The 25422-nt window shown below is 48.4% G+C and overlaps 1 protein-coding gene across 1 annotated transcript in view; it reads left to right on the forward strand.

Annotated features, from left to right (window-relative positions):
- The window catches only part of ARK2C (arkadia (RNF111) C-terminal like ring finger ubiquitin ligase 2C), a 113652-nt gene that overhangs the window by 81631 nt on the left and 6599 nt on the right, over nt 1-25422 (forward strand). Inside the window, exons 2-7 of the mRNA XM_027960757.3 lie at nt 9242-9557; nt 11427-11537; nt 15958-16087; nt 17853-17957; nt 18267-18362; nt 25234-25340. Of these exons, the coding sequence (XP_027816558.2) occupies nt 9242-9557; nt 11427-11537; nt 15958-16087; nt 17853-17957; nt 18267-18362; nt 25234-25340 (865 nt within the window). The remainder of the gene's footprint in view (nt 1-9241; nt 9558-11426; nt 11538-15957; nt 16088-17852; nt 17958-18266; nt 18363-25233; nt 25341-25422) is intronic.

The following is a 25422-nucleotide window of genomic DNA, read 5'->3' on the forward strand; positions in this document are numbered from 1 at the left end:
CTCCCAGCATCAGAGTCTTTCCCAATGAGTCAACTCTTCTCATGAGGTGGCCAAAGTACTGGAGCTTCAGCTTTAGCATCATTCCTTCCAAAGAAATCCCAGGGTTGATCTCCTTCAGAATGGACTGGGTGGATCTCCTTGCAGTCCAAGGGACTCTCAAGAGTCTTCTCCAACACCACAGTTCAAACGCATCAATTCTTCAGCGCTCAGCCTTCTTCACAGTCCAACTCTCACATCCATACATGACCACAGGAAAAACCATAGCCTTGACTAGATGGACCTTAGTCGGCAAAGTAATGTCTCTGCTTTTGAATATACTATCTAGGTTGGTCATAACTTTTCTTCCAAGGAGTAAGCATCTTTTAATTTCATGGCCGCAGTCACCATCTACAGTGATTTTGGAGCCCAAAAAGATAAAGTCTGACACTGTTTCTACTGTTTCCCATCTATTTCCCATGAAGTGATGGGACCAGATGCCATGATCTTCGTTTTCTGAATGTTGAGCTTTAAGCCAACTTTTTCACTCTCCTCTTTCACTTTCATCAAAAGGCTTTTTAGCTCCTCTTCACTTTCTGCCAGAAGGGTGGTGTTATCTGCATATCAGAGGTTATTGATGATATTTCTCCTGGCAATCTTGATTCCAGCTTGTGATTCTTCCAGTTCAGCGTTTCTCAGGACGTACTCTGCATATAAGTTAAATAAGCAGGATGACAATATATAGCCTTGATGTACTCCTTTTCCTATTTGGAACCTGTCTGTTGTTCCATGTCCAGTTCTAACTGTTGCTTCCTGACCTGCATACAGATTTCTCAAGAGGCAGGTTAGATGGTCTGGTATTCCCATCTCTTTCAGAATTTTCCACAGTTTATTGTGATCCACATAGTCAAAGGCTGTGGCATAGTCAATAAAGCAGAAATAGATGTTTTCTGGAACTCTCTTGCTTTTCCATGATCCAGCGGATGTTGGCAATTTGATCTCTGGTTCCTCTGCCTTTTCTAAAACCAGATTGAACATCAGGAAGTTCACAGTTCACGTATTGCTGAAGCCTGGCTTGGAGAATTTTGAGCATTACTTTACTAGCATGTGAGATGAGTGCAATTGTGCGGTAGTTTGAGCATTCTTTGGCATTGCCTTTCTTTGGGATTGGAATGAAAACTGACCTTTTCCAGTCCTGTGGCCACTGCTGAGTTTTCCAAACTTGCTGGCATATTGAGTGCAGCACTTTCACAGCATCATCTTTCAGGATTTGAAACAGTATTTGTCCTGAAATCACTCACTTTACAGAAGATTATTAGAGATAAAATTTGTGCAGAAATGAAACACGAAGTGTAACAAGCAAATGCCACAAACCCAACAGGAGATTCTATCCCAGAGTTAACATTTCCCTTGGGTGACAGAATGCAGACAGTCTTGGGAGGTAGGGTATGGGGTCAGGGGTCAGGCAAGTCCCCTGGGGGTCCAGGAGAGGTAAGAGAGAAAGTCAAGAGGATCAGAGAGAGAGAGAGAAAGGCCAGAAAGGGTGTTTGCAAGGGATGGATTGCTCAAAACTGGCTTTAGAATGACACAGCAGCCACTGGAAGATGGATTTTGAAAGCGAGCACTGGTTGGCTATTGCCTATCACCGCTTCGAGCTCACTTCCGGTGCTGGACATGGCACAGAACACACAGGCTTTTCCCAGCAGGAGGGGGGTCGGCAGATCTGGTGAACTGAGTGTTGTGACTGCCCGGGGTCCCCCACGAGCCAGAGGAGAAGCTGAGCCGGAAGACGCCTGCTGTGCCCCCACCCCACGGCTGAGGAACATTAGCAAGCGTGTAGGATGGGGTGTCATCACTGTGGGTCACAGTCTGAGGCCTGGAGAAGCGGACTGTCCCTGCAGGTCCGACAGCGAGGGGAGGCACCCTGGCCCTACCACTGAGCCCTTCCATGGGGTAACTCTGCCTGGCTCTGAAAGCTTCTTCAGTACTGGAGGCCTTCCTCCTGGCTCCTTGGGGGCAGAAATCTGCTTTCAAAAGATCGATTTTCTTTGCCACTTGAGAGCTTGGCTTTTCAGAGAGGAGCAGACTCTGGCTCCAGACCTGGCTTCAAGAAGCGCTCAGCAGAGACAAGGGGCAGCCTCCCGGGCCTGCTGGCAGGTTGGTCTCCATCCCTCCATCGCAGCACCTGCAGGAGGGGGCCTCTTTGACCCTCCCCTCCCCTCCGACTTTGCTGTGGGCACCGCCTTCCTGTGCCGCCTCTGCTTCTGAGGGAGAGTGAGGCGGGTCAGTGACCGGAGGACAACAGGAGCCTGGGGTCCGAGAACTGGCCTGGGGAGGGAGGATGCCAGCTTCCCTGGAGACCCAGGAGGGTTTGGCTCCATCCTTTTCTCCCAGGGTCCAGCACCCATCCATGAGAGAAGTGGGGAATGTTTGGCCTGGCTGGCCAGGGGCCTGCGGCCTTGTCCCCGAGGGCCCCACTGGCAGGAGGCGGTTCTCCCCAGGGCCATGGGGTGGGCAGCGGGCCCCTCTGGTGGCTGTCTCCACACTGCTTGCTCCTTCCCTTCCTTCTTGGTCTGAGGATTTGAAGACAGTGCCCCTCAGCTCTGGGGTCTGGAGGCTGAAAGCCCCTTTTTTTTTTGAGGTGATCAAGCTGGTGCAGGTGAGAATTCAGCTAGAACATCCCTCCAGAGCAGGACGCTGCCTGCTCTGGAGAAGCCCAGCTGGCCACACCGCTCTGCTGTCTCCACTGCCATCCCTGGCTTCCTGACTTCTCAGCCTGGTTCCTCTCAGCTCCCAACCAGCCTCCTCTGCCCCCTTGCCCCCGTCCCATTGTCCCCAGGAAACCAGGCCTGACCCAGAGGATGCTCCGGGTGTCGGGCGTGGTTTCTGCCCTGCTCTCCTCCTCAGAAGGACCTCTCCTGTTATCAAGCCTCCTGGTTCCCGGGCTCCACCCCTCCTCCCCATTGACAGCTGCCTTTCAGTAAAGGCATCAGTTCAAGTCTCCGCTTTGTCACTTATCAGATGAGTGTCAGGGAACCTTCCAGAGATGCGAGAGCTCCGTCACTGTCTTCTCCACCCACCTGGCCCACAGCCCATGGCCCCACATCCTGCGCTTCTCCTACACCTTCCCCTCCCCATGGGGCTTGTCCTCTGATCCACGCACTCTCCAGCTGCCAGCCTTTTTGGCTCCCCGCCCACGAGGCACGGGTCAAACACCAGCTCTTGTGAGGTGCCTGTGTGTGCCAGGTGGCCACTGGGCAAGGCCCACATGGTGGCCTGCCCCATCCCAGCTTTGCCCTGGGGAACACCCCTGCTTGAAGGTGCTCCCAGCTAGCTCTCAGAGGGACCCAATAGCACCAGTTTGCAGAATTCTAAGATGCACATGTTTCTTTTCACATTTCTGAAACTACTGTGTGTCTTATACTTTGCTGTGTTCCTTTAATGTGGTGCTTAAAAAAATGTAACCCCTCTTTTTTTCCCCCACTCCCTAATCATTTTATTTAGTTCACGATGAATCTTCCAACTGGTGTCATTTCAGCCCTGGGGAAATAAGATAAATGGACAGTATAGTCAAGGACATCTGGAGATTATTTTTTTAACCCAAAGGAGTAACTCTAATGGGAAAAATTGCAGGTTGTCTATTGATGGGGGCATTGTGGGATGTAAGTGTTATTCCGATGTCACTGATCGTTGGCTTGCCAGGGGCCCAAATCGTGTACCCTAAGAACTTCACTCCTCTGCTCTTAGAGACCACATACAGCAGCCGCTATCTGCTGCTTCCATAGACAGTGCAGGACACAGGCTGGGGAGAGGCCGGGGCCCCACAATGGGTGTCTCCTGCCTTTAACTACTTTCTGAGTAGGGTGGCTGCGACTGAGAGCCCTCTGGGGATGGAGGTGAAAGGGGAGAGGGTCAGAGTCCCAGAACAGGTCAAAGGACTTGTGCACGTAGAAATTGCCTGAAACAATCGGGACCTATAGATACTTCGGTTCACTTTTGCTGTCCACCCAGGAGAGAAGGCAGCCATGTTCACTGCCCAGTGCGTCGGAAACCTCTCTAGGCTGGGGTGGTGGCCCTTCTTCTTCCTAAGGGGCCTCCAGAGGAATCTGAAAGGCTCCCCCCTCGCAGGGTGGGCGCCCTTATGGCAGGAGGGGACTGTGGGAGGAAGGCAGCTGCTGTTCCCTGTGATGGGAGAGACTCCACCAGTGCCTGAGGTGGAGGATGCCAGCCCGCTCAGCCTGACCAGCCTCTGGGCACTGCAGCTTTAAAACCGAGAGCTCACCCCAGCCCTACTGGGCCACCTTCCTTCCCTCTCAATTTCATATCAGTTTGCCTTCAACCGGCCTCAGCATGGCAGTCCCTCCAGCAGTCAGTCAACCAGCTATTCACTGAGCACCAGCTCCAGGGAGGCGTGTCGGGATCCAGAAACAGCGAGACACGAAGCTCAGCCAGCTGGGGGTGGCGGGCATGAAGTCACAGCCCAAGGTAGCTACTGCCAAGTGCCAAGGGAGTGGTAGCGACAGGGCCTTCTATAGGAACACAGAGGAGGAAGGCGTCCCCGGGGGCTGGTGGGCACGAGAGGCATTTTTTGAGTTGTCGTGATATGACCTTTAAAGGTGGGGAAGGCAGCCACCAGCGTGAGCGGTGGTCCTGGAGTGGGAATGTGGATGTCTGGAGATTCGAGTGGTCCAGCGTGGGTGATGGAGGAGGGTTTGGTGTGGGTGGTGGGGATCAGGAGGATGGAGCTGGACGATCAGGCTAAGGTGTGTGAATCTCACCAGCAAGCCAGGGGGGCCACTGGCAAACACGTTAGCAAACTTGGCTAAAATGCTTTGCCCTGTGTGTAGAGCTGGTCTTTTTCCTTTAGAGCTGCACTGTCCAACATGGAAGCTGCTAACTGCAAGTGGTCAAGATGTACTGTGCTAGGTGTACACCGGATTTTGAAGACTTAGTATGAAAAAAAATGTAAAATATCCCAATACTTAAAAAAAAAATTCATGTATTTGATTAGGCTGTGCTGGGTCTTCACTGTAATGTGCAGAGAGCACATGGGCTTCAGTAGTTGTAAAGCACAGGCTTCGTTGCCCAGCAGGTAGAATCTTCCCGGACCAGGGTTTGAACCCATGTCTCCTGCATTTGCAGGAAGATTCTTAACCACTGGGCCACCAGGAAAGTCCCTCAATAAATTTTTATATTGAGTATATGTTGAAATAATAACATTTTGGATATACTGAGTTATACAACATATATTATTAAAATTACATTCACCTGTCTCTTTTGACTTCTTTAGAGGTGGATACTAGAAAATCTACGGTTACCTATATGGCTCACATTGTAACTGAACAGACAGTGGTGGATTGGAGTCTTCACAATATTCTTTCTTTTTGTCACCCCATTCCTTTCCTCCGCAGTCGTGGCTGTCTTTCACTTCGTTAGCTTTCGACAGCTCTCCATTCCTCTTTTGCCCTCTTTCCTTCAGTTGCGTGGGCCTTCTCCTCCATTTTTTACAGTTGTGTTGACGATACACGGTGGTGAGGGAGAAGGAGGAAGCCAGAGCCAGCTTGCTTAGGCCACAGCCCCTGGATTCGTGGAAGCCAGAATTCACCAGGCAGGGAGGCCTACTGATCCGTAATGCTTGTGGGAGTTAAGATGCTAGATAATTCTTTGCTGGCTTACTTGCAGTGAGCCAGAAATACATTTTAGTTTCATTTTGTTGTGCAAATATTCATTAAAAATTTTTTTAAAAAACTTATCAGTGACATGCATGTCATTTACAAAGACAAATAACTCCAGTACAAGACACATTTAGTAAAACAGGGATTGTCTGCCCTTCACCCTCCCCACTGCAGCCCCACCACTAGAAGCTCAACATTCCCAGCTCTTCTTTAAGTATTTAATTCCTGAAATACATAAATTACTAAGTAAATTTCCAAATAAATTCTTAGATAAATAAATCGGCTATTTGTTGATTTTTCAATTTTGCCATTATCTATTTTCTTCTTAATACGGGATAAATGTCCTTTTCTGTTCTAAAATAGTTTATTAATGCTTCTTGCATTATTAATATATAGAGATTGTTCACTGCTGAACCAAGTAGTACATAATAATTACACTTTCTGAACAATATTTTCCCTTCCTAGAGGCAATAATTGCCTGCTTTCTATGACAGTTTTATAAATTCTTACCAAATGCTCTATAAAACTGGAAAATGTCTTCAAGTATTATTTTATTGTGGCCAAATCTAATGGTAATCCTATATTTTTTATCTACCCCCTAGAAACCTTCAGTGCACCCTCCCTCCTGCCCCCCTTGAAATGGTTGCTGGAGGGTCTGTATAGCTGTGTGCCTGGGAAACGCCCTCTCTTCCAGGTGTCATCCCCTATTTCATTTCTCCTTTCTCTTGGTTTGCATCAGTACCTCTTTGAGAAAGGGTGAAGAGAAGTTTTTTGTTTTTTGTTTTTTTTTTTGGACACCTTGCATGTTTGAAAACAGTCTTGTTCTATTCTCATGCCTGATTAAGTTTAGCTGGACACAGAATTCTAGATTGAAAATCTCCCCCTCCCCCATCTCTGCAGTACCATGAAGGCAGTTGCTCCACTGTTTTCAAGCTTCCGACATTGCTGTTGAAACATCTGGTGCTGTTCTGCTTCCTGACCTTCGAATGGGACTGCTGTGCCTTCTCTCTGGAAGGTGTGAATCATCTCTTTGCCCCCAGTACTTGGGGGTTTCCCTGTGACATGCCTCACTGTGTGGTTCTCCCCGTCCCCATTTTGCTGGGCACTCAGAGGGCCTTTTCTATCCAGAAGCTGACCTTCAGTACTGGGAAATTTTTAAAATACCTTTTTCCATAATTCTCTCCATTTTTTTCTCTTCCTAGAAAAACTGTGGGCTCTTCTGACTGAACCCTTCAACTTTGGCATCTTTCTCCTCATCTCCTTGTTTTCTTGTTTTGCTGCCTGGGAAATTAACCCAGTGTCATCTTCCAACCCTTCTGCTAAATTTCAGAGTTCACCTCTTATAATTTTAAAATTCCAAGCCCTCTCTTGTCTCCCTCATTGCTCCTTTCAAAGGAGTTTACAGTTGTTTCATGGACCCAATATCTTACTGTTTCTAAGAATATTAATTTTAACATTTTGAGGTTTATTGGTCTTTTTTTTTTGGATCCCTGCATTACTTCTGTTTCTCTGAGTTTTTTTCTTTTTGTTTTAAGTTAGTATATTCTCTGTCTCTTTTCACTTTTCCTCAAGAGACTAGCCATCCTTGGCTGTCTGTTCACATTGAAGAGTAGGTCACCAAAACTTGCAGAAGCTCTGTGTCTAGGCGTGGACCTTTCAACTTGTGGGCTTTATTATGCAGTGGCCGGCTGAGGACTCTGCCATTTTACTGGGTACTCCCAACCAGAAGGATCTGTCAAGCTCTTTCTGGGGCCAGTTTCCAGCCTGGAGCCATGGGGTGTGGGGGAGAGTGGAGGGTCACACAAAGGACAGCATCCACCGTGCCAGGTGCCAGAAGGGAGCAGAGGTTTCCAGAGTTCCACGTGCAGACTTTCACGTAACCCCCCTGTTGGAGCGTGGTGCTGCGTCCCGGTCCTCCAGTACTCGGGCCTTTCTGGCTCAGTTTCCCTGCAAAATGCCAGGGCGAGGGAGGGACAGTCACTGCACTGGAAAGGGCAGAACTGATCCTCATGCAGGTTGGCAACCAGCCTCCCCATTCTCAGCGCCACCATCTCTCCCGCCTTCCCAAGGAGTCACCACCTCCAACTCCACCCCATTCCAGCATGTGTGGCAAGATCTACCCATTTCTCATCGACTGCACCTTCGTGGTGTGTGTGTTTGGCCACTTTCATGTCCAGCTCTTTGTGACCCCACAGACTATAGCCCGCCAGACTTCTCTGCCCATGGGATTCTCCAGGCAAGAATACTGAGTGGACTGCCCTTTCCTTCTCCAGAGGATCTTCCAGACCCAGGGATCGAACCCTGGTCTCCTGCATTGCAGGCAGATTCTTTACCATTTGAGCTACAGGAAGTCCACACCTTCACTGGGGGCTTTGTTTCCAATTTCTCAGCTCTGTTAATTCCTCCATCTGCTTTCTGTCTTCCAAAAATCTGTTGACATTTGTTTCCTGCTGATGTCACGCCTCCTGTTCTCCCTGTCCTTGTCTGTTTATTTTCTCTTTATTCCTTTGCTCTCATTTCAGTGGGGTTTGGGAAGGAACAGATATGTGTTGAACCTGCCACATTTAACAGGAAGCCTCTTTAAAGCTTCCTGAGGTGTCAAGTCTACTTCCTTCCTTATTAAAGGACTCCAGCACTGAGAGCTGGATCTCTGCTTATGGAGAAGTTGCAAGACTTTCCCCATCATCAAGGTTAATTTTATTTAGAAGGTGGTAGAGACTAGATTAAATAAAGCATGAGCCTGGCTTATTGCTGGAAATTTTTGCTTTTAAAAAAAATTACCATATTACAACAAATTAATTATACTTAAAATTTTGTGTGATTAGTTTTTTTTCTTAAAATTGCATGGAAAACAACTTGTTTTCTCAGAAATTTGGGCTCTCTGCAGGCTGGGTCCTGGCCAGCCAAGGCTTCAGAGCTTGACTGCTGCTGCTACTGCTAAGTCACTTCAGTCGTGTCTGACTCTGTGTTACCCCACAGATGGCAGCCCACCAGGCTCCCCAGTCCCTGGGATTCTCCAGGCAAGAACACTGACTAGGTTGGACTATATTTTCTTGTGTGTGTGTGTTGGTTGCTCAGTTGTGTCCTACTCTTTGCAACCCCATGGACTGTAGTCCACCGGGCTCCTCTGCCCGTGGGATTTCTCAGGCAAGAATACTGGAGTGGGTATCCATTTCCTTCTTGAGGGGATCTTCCCAACCTAGGGACCAAACTTGGGTCTCCTTCATTGCAGGCTGTTTCCCTAGGCATCTATTTAAAAGGTAGTAAGATCAATAAATTTGCCTGGGAGAAATTCAAGAAAGCCAAACTCTCTCCTGGGACCTTAAAATTCCTTTAACTAGTGTGTTAATTTAAAAGAGAATGCTTACTTATTTATTAAACAAAATACGCCTCCTCTCTCCAACACTTTCTGCACTGAGCCTTTACCAGGCAGCACTGATGATTATTTGTATATAAAAATAATGACACTGTTGGGTTCTAATGAAGGTTTTGAGTTTCAGGGGCTGCAGGTTGCCGGTAGGGGGAGATGAGACCCGTGGGGGAGGGTAGCAGGGCTAGACCTCATGGGGTCTTTGTCATTGCTTCTCCAGGTGCCCCCTTTCAAAGGTCTCAGCTTCCTCACGCTACCTCCTGCCGTCACTTCCACCTGGGCCCCCCGCAGCCGCAGCAGCTCGCTCCCGACTTCCCCCTGGCCCACCCCGTGCAGTCGCAGCCGGGCCTCAGCGCCCACATGGCCCCGGCCCACCAGCACAGCGGCGCCCTGCACCAGTCGCTGACCCCGCTGCCCACCCTGCAGTTCCAGGACGTCACAGGTCCCTCCTTCCTACCTCAGGCCCTGCACCAGCAATACCTCCTGCAGCAGCAGCTCCTGGAAGCCCAGCACCGCCGGCTCGTCTCGCACCCCAGGTATGTGCGCCACAGGGGCGAGGGTGGGCGGGGCCCAGGGCGCGACCCCTGGTTTCCATCCTGCCAGGCTTGGCCCGCCATCAGTCACCAAAGGAGTCTCCCTGTAGGAGGCAGCTTTTGCGCTGGTTGCTGCTAAGTCGCTTCAGTCGTGCCGACTCTGTGCGACCCCATAGACGGCAGCCCACCAGGCACCCGCGTCCCTGGGATTCTCCAGGCAAGAACACTGAAGTGGGTTGCCATTTCCTTCAATGCATGAAAGTGAAAAGTGAAAGTGAAGTCGCTCAGTCCTGTCCGACCCTCAGCGACCCCATGGACTGCAGCCTTCCAGGCTCCTCTGTCCGTGGGATTTCCAGGCAAGAGTTCTGGAGTGGGGTGGCACTGCATTCATTCCGGGTAGTGAGCGTGGCTTTAGCCTGACACCGGCTCCCTCTGTTGCTGGCATGTGTCCTTGCCACATGGCCCAGGTAGCTGGTCAGGAGTTGGGTAACTAGTGGGCTAGGATGCTCCTGGTGGACTTTTGCATAGTGTGGGAGATTAGGCTAGGGGAACCCTCGCACCTTCTCAAACTTCACGGTCACCTGATTCTAACCCTGGAGGTCCCTAAGGGATGCTCTGGGTCAACCCCGCCCACAAAGAGCCCATCATGTGGTTGGAGAGACCAACGATGAAACAAATGCAAAATTAAATGAGGCAGTACTAACTAATCAAACGGGGCTGAACTGACCGTGGGACCTCGGGCAAGCCACTTCACCTCTCTGAGTCTCAACTGTCAAGAGAAGTTGTACAAGATAAGCTTTTCTCTAACATTTTTGTCTCAGGACATTTTACACTCTTAAAAATTATTGAGGACTATAGCAAACTTTTGCTTATGTGGGCTATGACTATTGAAACCCTATTAGAAATTAAAAATGAAAAATATTTAAATACTTGTTAATTCATTTAAAAATGACAATAACAAAGTTATATTAATGCCAATAATGTTTTTCCAAAAATAGCTATATATAATGCAGTAAAAAGAGTGACTTTTAAAAATTATATATTTGCAAATCTCTTTAATAATTTGAGTGCAGAAGCAGATCTGAGAATACAGCTAGCTGTATTCTCAGATCTGCTTCTGCACTCATATTGTAGCTGAATCACATGTCATGTAGTTTCTAGAAAATTCCATCATTCACTTGTGAGAGAATGAGAGTGAAAAAGCAAATACATGATAGTGTCATTATGAAAATCGTTTTGACCTCAGAAACCCTGTGAAAGGGTCACAGGGACTGCCAGTGGTTGTTGGTGCATACTTCGAGCACCTCTGGATATGATGATCTTTGAGGCCCTAAGTGTTCATATCTGTAGAGGTTGGAGTACCTGGGACAGAAGGTAAGTATTGTAGGAGGTCAGAGGAAGGAGAGGTCACCATGATCTGGAGTGTTCTGGGAGGCCTTTCTGGAGGAGGCCTAGTCCTGGGCCGTGAAAACTGGGAGGAGTGTGGAGAAGGGTGGAGGAGAGAAGAGCATGGTGGCAGCAGAGGGTAAGGGTGCATAGACGTGGGAGATGCTGCAGGAGGCAGGTCTGTGTGTCCTGGATACAACGCACCAAGGACAGAGGGGAGTAGAAGAAGGAGCAAAGGAGGCAGAAAGCCTGGGTGAGACAGCAGGTTGGCAGCAGTTAGACCCAGGGAGCAGCCTTGTCTGTGGGCGGGAATGTCTGAGTTATGAGCTGCTGCCCAGGAAGCTTCCTTGGAGCTTGGGAAGGGGGCTGAAGGCCACCGCTCCATACGTAGGTGTGGGTGGGGGCCGCTGGGGGCTCAGGGCTCTTGTAGGCTGGGCTGGCCCAGGGCTTCCCTGATGCCTGGGTCCTCCTTCCCTTCTGGTGCAGGCGGAGTCAGGAGCGCGTGTCTGTCCATCCCCACCGCCTCCACCCCAGCTTCGATTTCGGCCACCAACTACAGACACCTCAGCCCAGGTATTTGGCTGAGGGCACTGACTGGTGAGTCTGTGGGGCCCCTGGGGAAGGGGGAGAGGAGGGTCTTGCCTGATCCTTGGAGCTCCTGTTTCCTTCACATCAATGACGCAGGAGTTCTAGTCTTCAAGCCCCAGCTTTTGCCCTGTCCCCAGCCACCTTCAGAGCCAGATGGGCCCCCGGGGGCCGAGTTCTGGCAGCAAGCTCAGATGTGGCTAGGCACCACCACGAGCCCAGCCTGGGGCTCAGTTCTTGTGGTTCTGCCTGGGAGGAGCTGACAGGAATGCAATGCATTTCCCAGTACCTGGGAGTATTGTGACCCAATAGTCCTTGGGAGGAGGGCAGATAGGAGAGTCTCAGGAGCTAGTATGATGGTCAGGGAAGGCTTCCTGGAGGAGGTGGGCCTTGAGGAGTCCAGAGAGAAGTGCCAGGGCATGCCAGCCATGCAAAAGAGGCTCAGGGAGATGGAACCAGCCAGGCTGGAGGCAAGGCCTGGGGAGAGGTTCAGGGCTTGGTTGAGGGGTCTTTGTAGGCAGTGGGGCCTTGTGAAGTCTTCCCACAATCTCCTGAGCTCAGGGCAGAGGTCTTTCTTCCCCTGAGATGCAGTACTGCTTGGTTTTGGATCCTTGGTCCCACCCTACTCACAGGTTCAAGCTCAGGGAGGGCTGACCTAACCTAGGGTCAGATCCAAACACTAGAACACTTGAAAAAAAAGATATGCAGTTCACTGAAGTACTTAGAGGTAAAGGGCATCATGCCTGCAACTTACTTTTAAATAGTTTAGAAAAAAAATCCACGGGGAACTGTGTATGGGTATGTATAAGTAGGTATGGATGGATGGATGGATGGAGAGCGAGAAGGAAAAAGAAATGCAGTGAAGTAGTAAAACTTTAACATTTGGGAAATCTGAATGAAGGATAACCAGGAATTTTTTGGTGCTGTTCTTGCAACTTTGAGGTTAAAAAAATATTTTTTCTTTAAAAGAATGTAAAAACAAAAAAACCTCAATGAAAGGGAATGGACTGTTTATAAAACAGACATACAGTAGTGTCATTACTCAGCCATTTACTCAGGCTAACTTTCATGGGCAAGGGTTGCTTTGGAAACGCGGCCAGGACTGGACACCCAGGAACGGTTCTGAGGGGCAGTTCTGGTTGATTGGAAGTTAACCATGCTTCTAGGTGCAGGAGAGGGTTGTTTTCACAGGTTCCATCGTTTCCAGCCCTTGCTAGTTCTCAAGTTTTCTCTGACAGATTTAACGCTTCCTTAAGAGATTGTAACACAGCCAGCTTCAGCCCAGCCTCTTTCTAATTAGCAGATTCAAATTAGGAAGATTTAATTGTTGTTTGGATGAAATTCTGTCCCTCAGCAGGCAAGTCAATTCAATTTAATTCACTTCAGCACCCAGAGCACCCAGGGTCCTTGTGTGCGGCCGAGGGATCTGAATACACACACGGGGTCCCACGTGGCAAGTGGGAGGGGACAGGTGACGCGACACGGTGAGGGTGATGCTGCAGAGATGTCAGGAGGAGGGTGGTGTGCGGGTAAGCCTGCTTGCTTTAACTCTCCTGTCCTCCTGAAATTTCTGTTGCTCTGCATTCCTGACCCCTGCCTGCCCTGAGGACTGGGAGAGACTGGGGCCCTGAGAGGCTGGGAGGCCCCTGTGCCCAGGGCCACCTTGGGCCTTTCTGCCTGTCCTGTCCCCACTTCCCAAGCAGGAGGCCCCCTCTCCTCCCTGGAATGAGCTCTGCTCCAGCAAGGGCCAGCCTAGTGGTGACAAGGGGCTTGACATACCCGTCCCCCCCTCTTTTCCAGGGAGGTCTCTTCTGCCAGGAGATGCAAGGTTCTGGAAATTAGACACAGGAAATGCAGTAGAGGAGGGGCCGCTCTCACGCTCTGCGAGGAGCCCTGGGAAGGAGGAGGTGGGGAGTGTGTCTGGCCCCAGCCCCCCTCCCCTTTCCTTTAAACCATCAGGAATCACTGACTGCTGCCCTAATCATTCCAGGATCCTGGCCCCCAGAGCCTGGTCCAGCCCCAGGCCTGAGGCTGACTGGCCTTTCCCTGAAATTTAGGCGATTTCAGCCCCACCCGCATAGCTGCTGTCAGCTGAGCAGCCTGGCCTGAGAGTGTGTGGGGGCAGCAGGCCTTGGGGGGTAAATCCCCCCACGAAGCTCCCCTTTCTGGCCCAGGCCTGGTAACTTGGCCCCGACTTTGTACCCCCCTCCAGTGTCTCCATTCTCAATATGCTCCTCTGACTCAGTTCTGGGTTCATGGTTCCATCTCTGCCCCCACTGCCGGCCCCCCACCACCTAGTCCTAGCGCTGCTCGGGCACCCTGGGACAGGTAGAGAGGGGACATGGAGATGAGAGCCTCCTGGCTTCCTTCCCCTGCAGCAGCTATTAGGGGATCCTGGGTTTTGGGTCCGACTTTTGATGAGATGATAACCGGGGATCCCAGAGCCCACCCAGGCCCACCCTGGGCAAATCGCCCCACTCATCTGAGGCTGAAGGTGTCTTTTGCTTCTCTAGTCAGCACTCTCGGAATTGGGGCGATTCTGTTCTCAATTCCTTGGGACTTTGCTTTTGGTAGAATTCCTTGAACATCTCTCTGCGGCCGAAGATCTGCTGGGACTGCTAGGCAGCTGCTAAGAGTCTGAGTTTCTGCCCATGCCCATGAGATGTCCCATGGAACTCCTTTTATTGAGGCAGGTCATAGGATGAGCCCAGGTGAGGGTCAGAAACCCTGGAATCCCAGACTGGCTAGCCCAGGGCCGTGGATTGGGCACTGCCCTTCTTCAGGCCTCCGCTGGGCCTGCAAAAATGAGGGGTTGGACTCAGAGGATTTCTAAGTTTACTTCCAACCGACTCCAAGAATTACCTCATTCCCCAAGGGGGCAGACTCATCAGGAGTTGTTCCAGGGATCTGGGCTTTGGCTACCTGATGCAAAGCACTGACTCCTTGAAAAAGATTCTGATTCTGGGAAAGATGGAAGGTGGGAGGTGAAGGGGATGACAGAGGATGAGATGGTTGGGTGGCATCACTGACTCAATGGACATGAGTTTGAATAAGCTCCAGGAGTTGGTGATGGACAGGGCAGCCTGGTGTGCTGCAGTCCATGGGGTCACAAAGAGTCGGACACGACTGAGCACTGAACTAAACTGAGCTGATGGAAGAAATCTAGGAATATGTTTACATCACACTGTTCAGACATCACAGATGGAAGCAGAAATTCCTGTCATGTTCCTCATGTTTTAAACAAATTGCATTTGCTCAGGTGCCCTTTGGTTGGCTATATTCCCCACACCCTGGCACTCAGGTTGCAACCTGAGCAGGTTCAGCTTCAACTCGCAATTTCTGGTAAAAACGCTTCAGAGGAGATGCTGGGTTCTTCCAGCCGAAAACTGGTTGAACTCTCCTATGTGATTTTAATAGTAATTGATGATCTTCTCCCAGATCCCTTATTTCTTTAGGAGACGTGAGAAGTTGACAAGTAATTCAATCATTCCTTATTCATTTATTACACAGAAAACTTTCATAAAGAGCAATTTCCCTTCATCGTGATTTGGTTACCCTGAAGTACAGTTAATAGAGGAAAGACAGGATAAATGTTTGTTTCTTCTCCTGTATTTATTAGTTTTCAAAATGAAGCGTTGGTTCCCTAGCATCCTTCAAAGGACCGATTTGCTTTAGCATCATTTCACGCTCATGGATTTGAACCTATTTGATGTATTTCAACCTATTGCAGTTACACTCATTGATGCAAAATGTCCAAACTCTGCCAGTGGGGGCCTCTTTGAGATGGTTCCTGAATCCTTTTTACCTGACCTTGATGACTTCCTGCTTTCAGTTACGACAAGATGTTTCAATCTCATTTTGCACATTTTTTTTGTACTCAGACCTGAACTTAGCCTTTTTTTTTTTTTTTTCAAGAAACCCTGGTTCCTTTTCAGTATTAACTGATTGATTACTAAGTGAAGTGAATTTCCTGCACGGTTAAGAGTGCAGGCAGTGGTTCAGGAGAGTTTCCTGCCCCAAGGCTGCAGGTCCCTCTTCTGTTATTTTCTTAAAGTGGTAAACGCATGGCCTCTGACCCCTTCACTTTATCTGACCTGTCTTTCCTTTGCTCCGAATCTGTGTCTGGCTTATTTGGATTCCTCTTTCAGCATTTCTCTTAGGAATGGACTTTGCCTTGGGAAGGAGATTGGTGCACTAGTCCCAATTAGTATGAGGCTCAGAATGTTCTAGTTCCTTCGGATCTCACAGAGCCCTTCCTTCTCTGAGTCTTGGTTCTCCCCATCATAAAGAGGGGGATGGACTAAGCGAGACTGGGTCCCTTGCCTCTGCAGCAATTCGTGACCCTGATTCTACTCAATGGGCTTGATGTTTGGGGTCCCTTCGCACCCGACAGCTGAACCCCCTGTGCCTCACTGTGGCCCTGTCCCTGCAGGGATCTCAGTGTGGACGCCGGCTTGAGTTCTGCTCAGTTCCAGGTGCGGCCCGTCCCTCAGCACTATCAGCATTACCTAGCAACTCTCCGAATGCACCATTTTCCCCGAAACTCCTCCTCCACACAGATGGTGAGTGAGAGGCTTTGCCAGGCGACTGAGTCTTCTGCCGCCTGTTGGTGCCAGTGGCGGGCTGAGGCCTGCGGCTCTGTGCCCCGCACCCAGGCAGGTCCGCTGCCACGCTTCCCTCCCAGCTCCCAGTCCCAATCAGGCTTGAAGGGGAAAGAAGGGAAAGCTGCTGGGCCAGAAGCTGGCACTGCTGGAAGGAGGGGTGGGGGTGCTGGGGCAGGGGAAAAGGGCAGTGTGGCAGGCCGTGGTCTGGGGGGGGGGCTGGGGGTAGGAGTGAGTGAGGATGGGGGACGGTTGGGGGAAAGGCTCAGGGCTAAGAACAAGCAGGGTAGTCCCCCAACCCCCATATGACCTCATTTAGGATGGGTGCCTCCCTGGGCTCTAGTTTTACTGATCTGTGAAATGGGATGAAGACACCTGGTGTGGGAACATAAGAGACCCCAGAGGTGGCCTTTAGGGCTGCCTGCTGGTCTGGGGCAGCCTCGAGTGGAGCATAGGCCTTCAGCACTGCAGGGGCGGGGACTGGGGGAGGATCAGGTTGGGTTTGGGGGCCTTTGTGTTCCTGGTATCCCAAGCTTCATGAATGAAGGTGAAGTGAATCCGTTAAGGCAGCTTAAGACGGACTGAAAATCTTATTTCCAGACATCTTCTGCACGCTGCTGCCCTCGAGTGTTAGTTCTGCCCTTCCGGTACTGCCTTTGCCCTTTAACCACCCAGCACCTCAGTCTCGTCACTTGTAAAGTGAGAGCTAGGATGCGTCATCTCAGAAGCCTGGTTGGCTCTGAAGTTCTAAGGTTCACATATGAAGTACCACCCCCTAGGAATAAAACCTTGTGTTTACTGAGAACTTAGTGCATTCCAGGCACTGTTCTAAGCACTGTTTGTTCAGTTGCTCGGTCATGTTTGACTCTTTGCGACCACATGGACTATAGCCCACCAGGCTCCCTCTGTCCATGGAATTTCTCAGGCAAGAATACTGGAATGGGTTGCTATTTCCTACTCCAGAGGATCTTCCCAACCCAGGGATCACTCCACAGGAAAGGTTTTATCCCTATTTTACAGATGGGCAAACTGAGGCCCAGAGAGGTTAAGTCCAGGATCATGCAGGAGTAAGCTGAAGAGCTCTGACTCACAGTAAGTGAGGTAGGGCCATGCCAGGAAAGGGTCAGATCCTGTTTTTCTTTAAAATTTTGATATTTTTGTTCATTATGGACTTTTTGGTATTACTTTGATTTTTAAATATTACATTAAAGTACTATTTCTCTTGGTTACTGAGTCATTAAATTTTGTGCCCTCGCTTGTCCCACCCTAGTCTGGGCAGCTCAGTGCAGAGGGGAAGAGAGTGAATTTTGCCGTCTGACTGCCTGGGTTCGAAACCGTGGTTATGTCACTTACTTCATTTGTTCGCATCTGGTTTACCCGATCGGTAAAATGGGGATAGTAACTGTACCCACGTGACAGATCAGGTGGGATAATTCAGTTAGTCTCGAGAAGGGCTTCAAACAGGGCTTGCCATGAAATAAATGCCCAATCAGACTAGTTTGTTACTTTACTGATTTTGTGATTCTTTCTGGGGCTGGTTCAGCACAGGCTTGGTTCTTGATGAGCAGAAAGGAGGAAAGAGAGGAGGAAAGAGGAGGAAACACAGCGCTTCTCTTCCCTTACCTGCAGCGCCTTAGGTTGCGCTGACTGGCAGCTACGGGAGAGGGAATCAGAAGCTGGGTTCCCGGAGCCTGGAATCCTGTCTGAGACATTTTCTCCCAAACAGGTCGTCCACGAAATCCGAAACTACCCTTACCCTCAGCTTCACTTCCTTGCTCTCCAGGGACTGAACCCCAGCAGACACACCTCCGCTGTGCGGGAGAGCTATGAGGTACGCCCTGCCCCTCTGTCTGGGGGGAACCCTCCCATTCCGCCTGGTTCCCGCTGGGTTGGTGGAGACCCCACCGTCTCCTGTCCCTCCCTCTCTGGTGGGGGAGGCATAGGTGGTGGTGGGGAGCCTCAGGGTTGAGTGTAGGAGGGAAAAGAAGAGTAGAGATCTCTCGGTCTTTGAGCCTCTGACAAGTTGGTTCTCCCCATATGAATCTTTGCTGGCGTCTCCCAGTGCCCCCTGCCTTATCGTGTGTGCATCTGTGTGTCTGCACGTGTGGAGTGCACGCATGCACACGTTTTCTCTTTGTAGGAGCTGCTGCAGCTTGAGGACAGGCTGGGAAACGTGACTCGGGGAGCAGTGCAGAACACCATCGAGAGGTTCACCTTCCCCCACAAGTACAAGAAGGTACGCTGGCCGGCAGTCAGCCTGCAGAGTTGGGAGGTGGGGGTGGGGAGCAGTCTAGTTGATCCTGGCGCAGTTTAAAATCTAGAGGAAGCTCTGCCTCCTTTCCAGGGCCTTCTCTGGCGCCTCTGCTGATGTGATCAGGAGGGCTGATGACGGTGTCTCATTGGTACAGGAGGGGAGCTGGGTGCACGTGTGTGTGCGTGTGGACTTGTGAGTGGTGTGCTGGGTGGGTGTACAGGCAGATGAATGTGTGTATCTGAATGTGGGGGGCCAACGGAGCTCCAGCACTGGAGGCTAAGGTTTGCCTTAGAAAAGACTCCAAGTCCAGCCTCACCTGCGGACAGATGGGAGGCTAAGGCTTCAGACTGTAGGTTTCCAATCCTCAGTGAGTGTCAGGCTCACCTGGACCACTTTTAAAGCCACAGAGTCACAGGCTCTACCCTAAGCCTGCAGAGGAAGACTCTCCAGGGCTATTCCTTGGGAATCTGGAGTAGGATTAGAGCCCAGGAATTGAAGTTAATTCAATAAATAAAAAATTTGGAAGCAACTGAGATGTTTTTCAATAAGGAAATAGATAAACTGTGGTACATGTGTATATTCCATGATTTTAAAAAAATATTCAGTCATGAATAGATGTCATACAGAAAATATATATTAAATGCATATTACTAAGTGAAAAAAGTTGGCTTGAAAAGGCTTCATACTGTATGATTCCAAATGTACAGCATTCTAGAAAAGGAAGACTGGACTGTAAAAAGATCCACTGTTGCCAAGGGCTCTGGGGGAGGAATAGACAAATAAACAGGTAGATCACAAAGGATTTGCAGTGCGGTAAAACTATTTTCTTATGCTACTGTAATGGTGGGCACAGGACACTGCATTTGTCAAAACCCTAAGAACTCTAATGTAAACCAATGGACTTTATTAATGGTGAGGTATCACTCTCGGTTCATCAATTGTAACGAATACACCAAACTAATGCAAGATATCAGTCGGGCAAACTGTGTGCATTTTGAGAGGGGAAGGGATGGAACAGGCTGTATTTTCTGCTTAGTTTTCATATAAACTAACACAACTTTATGAAATGAAGTCTGCTATGAAAACAAATAGATAGTTATTTAAGTTTAGAAATTAAAAGCTTGACAAACACTGAGAATCTTGGAGCTGGAAAATGCTCGTGCTGGTCAAGCTGGAGCCCGTCTTCACCCGCTCAGGAGGTCCTAGGCTGCAGTGGTTGCGAGCACTAGGTGCTGGAGTCAGTTTTAAATTTCAGTTCTACTACTGTCTTTGGGCTGCTATAACAAAATACTCTCTGCTTGGTGGCTTGGTGGCACTTATTTCTGATGGTTTTGGAGCCTGGGAAGTCAAGACCAAGGCACTGGCCGACTTGATTCTTAGTGAGGGCACTCTTCCTGTCTGGCAGGTGGCTCACTTCTTGGTCTGTCCTCACGTGGCAGAAAGGAGGCTCTGGTGTCTTTTTCTCTTATAAGGGCACCAATCCCATCATGGGGAACCCACCCTCATGAATTCATCTAGAACTAATTACTGCCCAGAGCCTCATCTCCATCACATTGGAAGGGTGGTTAGGGCTTCAGCACATGAATTTGAGGTGGAAAGAGAAACATTCAGACCATAACCACTAGTTATAGCTGTGTGACTCTGGACAGCTTACTTGGCATTTCTGGCCCTTCTCTTGCCCTTTTTAATGTAAAATGGGAAAGATATATTAGTAGCTGCCATAGAGCGGCTCTGGGGATTTGGTGGGACAGTGTGTATACACAGCCCAGCCCTGCCGGTACCTGCTGAGAGCTTGGAAGTGGGGAGCTGCTCTTACCTTGAGAGCAGGCTCGCTTACTCTAGGCTTGCCCAGAACCCATGGTGTCAATGTCAAAGACCATGACCCTTGGCCTGTGCAGCTTCTCTTGGAGGCACTGGATTTATCCATCGGTGATTCCAACCAACATCTATAACACACCTATTATGTGTCAGTCATGCATAGCATGTTAATAGAGGACGTGACAAACATAGACAGCATATTAAAAAGCAGAGACATTAGTTTGCTGACAAATGTTTGTCTAGCCAAAGCTATGGTTTTTCCAGTAGTCATGTATGAATGTGAGAGTTGGACTATAAAGAAGACTGAGTGCCAAAGAATTGATGCTTTTAACTGTGGTGCTGGAGAAGACTCCTGAGAGTTGCTTGGACTGCAAGGAGATCCAAACAGTCAATCCTAAAGGAAATCAATCCTGAATGTTCATTGGAAGGACTGATGCTGAAACTGAAGCTCTAATACTTTGGCTACCTGATGCAAAGATCTGACTCATTAGAAAAGACCCTGATGCTGGGAAAGATTGAAGGTGGGAGGAGAAGGGAACGAGAGAGGATGAAATGGTTGGATGGCATCCCCGACTCAATGGACATGAGTTTGAGCAAGCTCTGGGAGAAGATGAAAGACAGGGAAGTCTGGTATGCTGCAGTCCAGGGGGTCGCAAAGAGTCAGACATGACTGAGTGACTGAAGAACAACAAAGAGGAAGTGACAGTATTTCAGTAATTAAGGGGGCCATTGGCATGGAGAAAATGACCATTCGTTGGTGGGAGAGCTTGAATGGAGAAGAACGTGGAAGGGAGAAAGGTGTGTTCAGGAGCCCAGGAACAACTTCTACCTTCGTGACCAGGGTGGCCTCACTTACACCAGACTGCACACTTCATTTGCCATCACTTCAACAGGTTGAGAGGAGATAAGGAAAAGAACAAATGCTAAGAATGAAAAGGAAAAATGAACTGAGCCAATGAGATAATGAGTTGAGCTAAGAAAGTATAAGAATAAAAGGAGAATTAGGGGAATAAAATATTTTATTTATTTATTTATTTATTTTTGCTGTTTTGGTTTTGCCATACATTGACATGAATCCCCCACAGGTGTACATGAGTTCCCAACCCTGAACCCCCCACCCCCATCACCCTCCCCATATCATCAAATATCAAAAATATTGTAAAATAAAGAATAAGAAGAATTAAAAATGCAAAATGATAGCATTTAAAACCCATCAAAATATTTTTAAAAGCTTAAAAAATTTAAACTCAGTAAAATAATATAAAACAGAAAAGGATATTTTAAAATAGTAATAATGATAAGAATAAAATATAGTCTAAAAAGAAAATACAGAGAAATAAGAATTAGGAAAAGATATGAAAACAACATACAAAATTAATCTCAGTAACATCAAAGTAAAAAGGGAATGTTAATGAAAATGAGAAAGTAAGGGTAAAAGAGATAAAATAAATATTAAATTTAGAATGCTGAAGAAAGTTACAGTTAAGATAAAAGTTTCATAGATAATGAAAAGAGAAGACAAAAACCAGAAGACCTAAAAGATTAAAAATACAAAAGAAGAAATAGGATAAGATTTGAAAAGAGACAATAGTTTAAAGAAATATAGATTAAACATAGCAAAACAAAGTAGGAATATTAAGTTAAAATTATTAACTATAAAAAGGAAATCCTGAATAATGATGGGAGAAGACAACAGAAAATAGTCTCCATGGTATTCTTTTATGGAACTCTCTTTTCTAAAAGGGTTGACTAAAAGAAGGCCACTCCTCCAGCAAACACAGGTGGGTTCTTAGGCAGGCAGGTGATCATAACTCCATTCATAGTCCAAACCCACGACAACTGTATGAGACTATGGATGTAATTCTGATTTTCTGGATTATGGCTAAGAGTAAACTTATTGCATATAGGGCACAGGGAAGCTGAGATCAGAAGGCATAGATTTTCTTGTATGTCCTAATGAGGTTACACAATTCCCTAGACTGCTTCAGACTCCAGAACTGAGGATCAGGAACCAGACTGCGGAGACCTGGAATTTAGGCCTGGCCCCAAGATCAGAGTCATTCTCTGGGTGGTCTTTATCTCATGACACTTCAGATTTTTCTCTTGGCTAAATGATCTTTAAGTCTGCTTATCCCTGGAGAAGGGAGAGAAGTGAAGTGAAAGTTGCTCAGTCGTGTCTGACTCTTTGCAACCTCATGGACTATACAGTCCATGGAATTCTCCAGGCCAGAATACTGAAGTGGGTAGCATTTCCCTTCTCCGGGAGATCTTCCCAACCCAGGGATCAAACCCAGGCCTCTCGCATTGCAGGTGGGTTTTTTTTTTACCAGCTGAGCCACCAGGGAAGCCTCAGAATACCAGAGTGGATAGCCTATCCCTTCTCCAGGGGTTCTTCTCAACCCAGGAATCGAACCAGGGTCTCCTGCACTGCAGGTGGATTCTTTACCAGCTGAGCTACCAGGGAAGGAGCTAGTTTTTTTCCCATGGGTGTTATCAGAACGTTTCACTGTTTGACATGGAGATGGAGACAAGAAGGTGGGCTGACTTCATTCACTGATTAGATTCCTTCCTCCCCAGAATATTTTTTTTTAAGCACCAATGATATGCCTTGTACTTGACAAAGTGTTCAGTTCAGTTCAGTCACTCAGTCGTGTCCGACTCTGCGTCCCCATGAATCGCAGCACGCCAGGCCTCCCTGTCCATCACCAACACCCGGAGTTCACTCAGACTCGCATCCATTGAGTCCGTGATGCCATCCAGCCATCTCATCCTCTGTCGTCCCCTTCTCCTCCTGCCCCCAATCCCTCCCAGCATCAGAGTCTTTTCCAACGAGTCAACTCTTCGCATGAAGTGGCCAAACTACTGGAATTTCAGCTTTAGCATCATTCCTTCCAAAGAAATCCCAGGGCTGATCTCCTTCAGAATGGACTGGTTGGATCTCCTTGCAGTCCAAGGGACTCTCAAGAGTCTTCTCCAACACCACAGTTCAAAAGCATCAATTCTTTGGTGCTCAGCCTTCTTCACAGTCCAACTCTCATATCCATACATGACTACTGGAAAAACCATAGCCTTGACTAGATGGACCTTAGTCGGCAAAGTAATGTCTCTGCTTTTGATATGCTGTCTAGGTTGGTCATAACTTTTCTTCCAAGGAGTAAATGTGCACTGAACCTAAAGAAGGATGAGCCATGGTCCAATAGTAGTTGTTGTTGTGCAGTCCCTAAGTCATGTCTGGCTCTTTCCAACTCCATGGACTGCAGCATGCCATGCTTCCCTGTCCTTCACTATCTCCCAGAGCTTGCTTAAATTCATGTCCATTGAGTCGGTGATGTTATCTAACCATCTCATCCTCTGTCACCCTCTTCTCCTTTTGCCTTCAATCTTTCCCAGAATCAGGGTCTTTTCCAATGAGCCAGTTCTTCGCATCTGGTGGCCAAAGTATTGGAGCTTCAGCTTCAACATCAGTCCTTCCAATGACTATTCAGGGTTGATTTCCTTTAGGATCGACTGGTTTGATCTCCTTGCAGTCCAAGCAACTCTGAAGAGTCTTCTCCAACACCACAGTTCAAAAGCATCAATTCTTCAGCACTCAGTCTTCTTTATGGTCCAGCTCTCACATCCATACATGGGTACTGGAAAAACCACAATTTTGACTATATGCACCTTTGTCGGCAAAGTGATATCTCTGCTTTTTAGTACACTGTCTAAGTTTGTCATAGCTTTTCTTCCAAGGAGCAAGCATCTTTTAATTTCATGGCTATAGCCACTGTCCACAGTGGTTTTGGAGCCCAAGAAAATAAAATCTGTCACTGCTTCCACTTTTTCCTCTTATATTTGCTATAACGTGATGGGCCTGGATGCCATGATCTTAGTTTTTTGAATGCTGAGTTTCAAGGCAGCTTTTTCAAATACTTAGCATAGAATTTAAAACAAGACAATTAAAGTTAACAAGTATAAACAGAGTGCCTATATGCTGGCTAATGTGATATTGAAACTAGTGCTTAACTTAGCCTTTTTTCTAATTAATAGCTTTTAAAAATTGAAGTATGGTTGATTTACAATGCTGTGTTAGTTTCTGGTGCACAGTGGAACTAGTACCTATTTTAAAGGACCTTTCAGGGTAGGCAGAGAGATCCAACAACATAAAATAAGCATGGTATGAAAATTAAGAGGTAAAGCCCAGTTTGCCTTCATCTAGTAATGAATGAATAACTGAATAGACATTAGCTGAGGGAAGGAGAGGAAGGAAGGGAGAAAGTGGAGGGAGAAATGTGGAGGCAAGGATCTAGGTTGGAGAGAATGTACGGAGGAGTGGACAGTGTGAGGGGACCAGAAAGGGGGCAGCTGTTTATGCACAAGCCATAGATTTGCCAAGGGTGATTCATTAGGCACCCAATTCCGTTCCAGACTGTATGCCCTTAGGACTCATTAAGCTTATACCCTGGACATAATTTGCCTGGAACAACAAGAATAAGATTCGTTTGGTTTCTTCCACATTCTGTTTTCTGCACCAAGGAGAGGGTGTGGGGAGGAGGCAGGGAGAAGAGTCTGGGAAGCACACAGAAGTCTAGGTGTTAAAAAACGACACAAAACAAAACAAAGCCTGCTGCTGCTGCTGCTAAGTTGCTTCAGTCGTGTCCGGCTCTGTGCGACCCCACAGATGGCAGCCCACCAGGCTCCTCCATCCCTGGGATTCTCCAGAGATGTATACCGGAATGGGTTGCCATTTCCTTCTCCAATGCATGCATGCATGCATGCTAAGCCGCTTCAGTCGTGTCTGACTCTGTGCGACCCCATGGACAGCAGCCCGCCAGGCTCCTCTGTCCACAGGATTCTCCAGGCAAGAATACTGGAGTGGATTGCCATGTCCTTCTCCGAAAACAAAGTCTAGGTGTTACTTAAGAACTTCAAAAGTGACCGACACACAGGGAAAGGAGGCTGAAAGGCAGAGGGGGAAGTGCTGTGGATGAAAGGCAATAGCCACCACCACGTGAGTCGGCTTCAGGTAACAGATGCTCTCCTCTGCTTCTCACAGCGAAGACCCCAGGATGGGAAGGGCAAGAAGGAGGAGGGGGAGGAGTCAGACACCGATGAGAAATGCACGATCTGCCTGTCTCTGCTGGAAGATGGAGAAGATGTGAGGTGGGGGCGCGGCTCCTTGGGTCTCCCGTCCTCCTTCCTGGGGCTGATCCAGTCCTCTGCCGCGTGTCGGGGTGGGGGGAGT

The sequence above is a fragment of the Ovis aries genome, chromosome 23 (genome assembly GCF_016772045.2).
Source record: "Ovis aries strain OAR_USU_Benz2616 breed Rambouillet chromosome 23, ARS-UI_Ramb_v3.0, whole genome shotgun sequence".
NCBI lineage: Eukaryota > Metazoa > Chordata > Mammalia > Artiodactyla > Bovidae > Ovis > Ovis aries.